At 37.3% G+C, this 3,242-nt stretch overlaps 1 protein-coding gene across 1 annotated transcript; it reads left to right on the top strand.

The window, feature by feature from the left end:
- Nucleotides 1-980: 980 nt before the first annotated feature.
- LOC124888811 lies at nt 981-1,502 on the top strand. The gene is made up of 2 exons (XM_047400099.1): nt 981-1,117; nt 1,217-1,502. Exons 1-2 carry the CDS (start codon nt 981-983, stop codon nt 1,500-1,502), a joined length of 423 nt encoding a protein of 140 aa, XP_047256055.1.
- The last annotated feature ends 1,740 nt before the right edge of the window (nt 1,503-3,242 follow it).

Here is a 3,242-nt window from a genome sequence, read left to right as displayed (position 1 = left end):
ATGAAAGCCCAAGCTTTGGTAGATCATCTTTCTGAGAATCCCATTGATGAAGATTATGAACCATTGAAGGCATATTTACCTGATGAAGAGGTGTTAAGTATTAATGAAGTCATTATAGATGTTGATCCAGGTTGGAAGCTATTCTTTGATAGAGTCGTTAACATGAAAGGGGTCGGAATAGGTGCAGTTCTTATTTTTGCATTGGGGCAATATTTCTCGATAACAGTGCAAATTCGATTTTATTGTACCAATAACATGGCGGAATATGAAGCTTGCATTCTAGGTTTGAGGATAGCTATTGATATAGGAGTCCAGGAACTATTAGCGTTAGGGGATTCAAATTTGCTCGTCCATTAGATTCAAGAAGATTGGGAGATACGAGATTTAAAGCTCACACTGTATCGACAATGCTTACAAGATCTATGTCAATGGTTTATGTCAGTAAAGTTTAGGCATATTTCAAGAATTCACAATGAGATTACTAATGCTTTAGCCACTTTGTCTTCAATGCTCCAACATCCTAACAAGGCCTACATCGATCCAGTGCATATACAGAGTTGTGATCAATATGCTTATTATAATGCAGTTTAAGAAGAACTCGATGGAGAACCTTGGTTCTTTGATATCAAACGATATATCCAGTCCGGAGAATACCCAACAAATGCCACCAGTGATAAAAAAAGGACTAATAGGCGTTTGGCTAGTGGATTTTTCTTAAATGGGGGAATTTATACAAGAGAACCCCTGATCTAGGATTTTTGAGGTGTGTAGATGCAAAAGAAGCCTCATCGATGATGGTTGAAATAAACTTCAGAGTATGCGGGCCGCATATGAATGGTTATGTCTTGTCAAAGAAGATATTTCGAGTGGGTTATTATTGGCTTACTATGAAGAAGTAATCTATTCATTTTGTTTGAAAATATCATCAATGTCAGGTACACGGTGATCTGATACATTCTCCTTCTTCTGAGTTACACGCAATGTCTGTTCCATGGCCTTTCGTAGCTTGGGGGAAGGACGTGATTGGACCAATTGAGCCAAAAGCGTCAAATGGGTATACATTCATTTTGGTGGCCATTGATTACTTTACAAAGTGGATAGAAGCAGCAACTTTCAAGTGAGTAACAAAGAAGGCGGTGGTAGATTTTGTTCATGCCAACATCATTTGTAGATTTGGAATTCCCAAGATGATCATTACAGATAATGCTGCCAATAGCAATAGTCATTTAATGCAAGAAGTATGCCAACTGTTTATGATTGCACATCAAAATTCCACTCCATATCGTCCAAAGGCAACTGGCTCCGTGGAAGATGCCAATAAGAATATTAAGAAGATACTTCGAAAAATGATAAAAGGGTCTAGACAATGGCATAAGAAGTTGCCATTTACTTTGATAGGTTATCGTACTACTGTTCGTACTTCAACAAGGGCAACTCCATATTTATTGGTGTACGGGATAGAAGTAATCATTCCCACAAAAGTTGAAATTCCCTCTCTTTGAGTCATTATGAAAGCAAAGATTGATGATGATGAGTGGGTCAAAACCCAACTGAAATAGTTGAGCTTGATTGATGAAAAAAGGCTGACGTCGGTATGTTGTGGCCAATTGTATCAGAATAGTATGGCTCGATCATATAACAAAAAGGTACGTCCAGGAATTTTGAAGTTGGTCAATTGGTATTGAAGTGCATCCTCCCTCATTAGGTTGAAGCTAAAGGCAAGTTCTCCCTAAATTGGCAAGGTCCCTTTATTGTGAAGAGAGTGTTGCCCAATGGAGCTTTATATGACAGATGTAGAAGGCAAATGACAGAAATGGCTATCAATGTTGATGCAGTCAAAAGATATTATGTATGATATTTTATCCTTTGTCGGTCCTATTGCATGTTTAGTACTTGCATTTTTTAAGATTGATATGATGAAGGCATTTTATTCTGCTATCCAAAGATTATGGCATCCTTTGTTTACCCCATTTGATCTTTAGTTCTATTTTCTTTCATAACCCTCTTTTGGAATCAAAACAGAGTCAAAAGATAAAGTGTCAAGAAAAGAAGAATAAAAGAAAGAGTAAAAAGAAAACAAGAGAGAGACAAAAATCAAATCAAAACAAAGAACAAGTTATCGGAACTACGTATGACCTGATTCTTCTCTCTGGGGTGTGAGATACGTAGGCTGCCCTACCCGGGGCTCAGTTCAATCAAATAAACAATTTAGAGTCACCTAGTCAACAAAACTGGGGCATGAGTTAATTTCCATTGTTCGAGTTGATTCCAAAAGTTGTAAGTCCTACCCCACTTCAAGTGTTGTTTGAGCCTCATGACATCTCTTCTTTTTAACCATATCCAAAAGCCAAGTTACAATCAAAGAAAGACCTTTAGATCAATCTTTGAGAATTTTGAGGCTGAACTTGCGATAGATATATGGAAATTTTTTGGCATTATATTTTTCGTATCATCATGGGGAAACATGAAGAACAAAATGAGAGTCTTATTGGTGAAAACCCTCACGGGCACCATAAGGTGATGGTGAGTTGATAGAAATAAAAATGAGAGAGTCTTATTGGTGAAGACCCTCACAGGAATCATAAGGCGATGGTGAGTTAAGAGAAATAAAAAATGAGAGAGTCTTATTGGTGAAAATCCCCCACGGGCACCATAAGGTGATGACGAGTTTGAGAGAAATAAAAAGGAAAGAGGTTTGTTGGGGAAAATCTTTCAAGATATCGTCAATTGAATGAGGTGCATGAGTCCAATGGGTTTGAAAAAGAGACTCGGCGGCAAAGGCAAGAACTCAACAACCAGGCAGTTTAATCCCAAATGCATGTCATAATCATTGGAGTTGGTTGTTGTATTCAGATAAGTTTTCTTTTTCAAAGAGGGACATTGCCTCTTTCTTTCATTTACATATTCATATTTTTATCTTGTTTTTTTAATTTATCAAAATAAAAGTCACCATCATTTCTTTACATTTTGAGTCAAGTCTGTGTCAAACAAATGAGAAAGGATTTCAATTCAAAATAAATCAAAGGAAGTCTATCAACCGACAGGTTGCTCGATTCGTGGGAATATCAGGTTTTAAAAGGTGTATCTCAAAGGCGTGGTAAAATAGAAATTTGGTATTTGAGTCAAAGTTATCTCCCTTAATCTGGGTTTGGGTCAATGATGCGACAAGATAGGAGCAAGTGTCAGCAATCTGAAATAAAGATGAAAGGAACGAGCACTGGAGCAGATGCCTGGGAAGCCAA

This window comes from Capsicum annuum, chromosome 11 (genome assembly GCF_002878395.1).
Source record: "Capsicum annuum cultivar UCD-10X-F1 chromosome 11, UCD10Xv1.1, whole genome shotgun sequence".
Lineage (NCBI taxonomy): Eukaryota > Viridiplantae > Streptophyta > Magnoliopsida > Solanales > Solanaceae > Capsicum > Capsicum annuum.
This window is presented reverse-complemented; position numbering and strand designations above follow the sequence as displayed.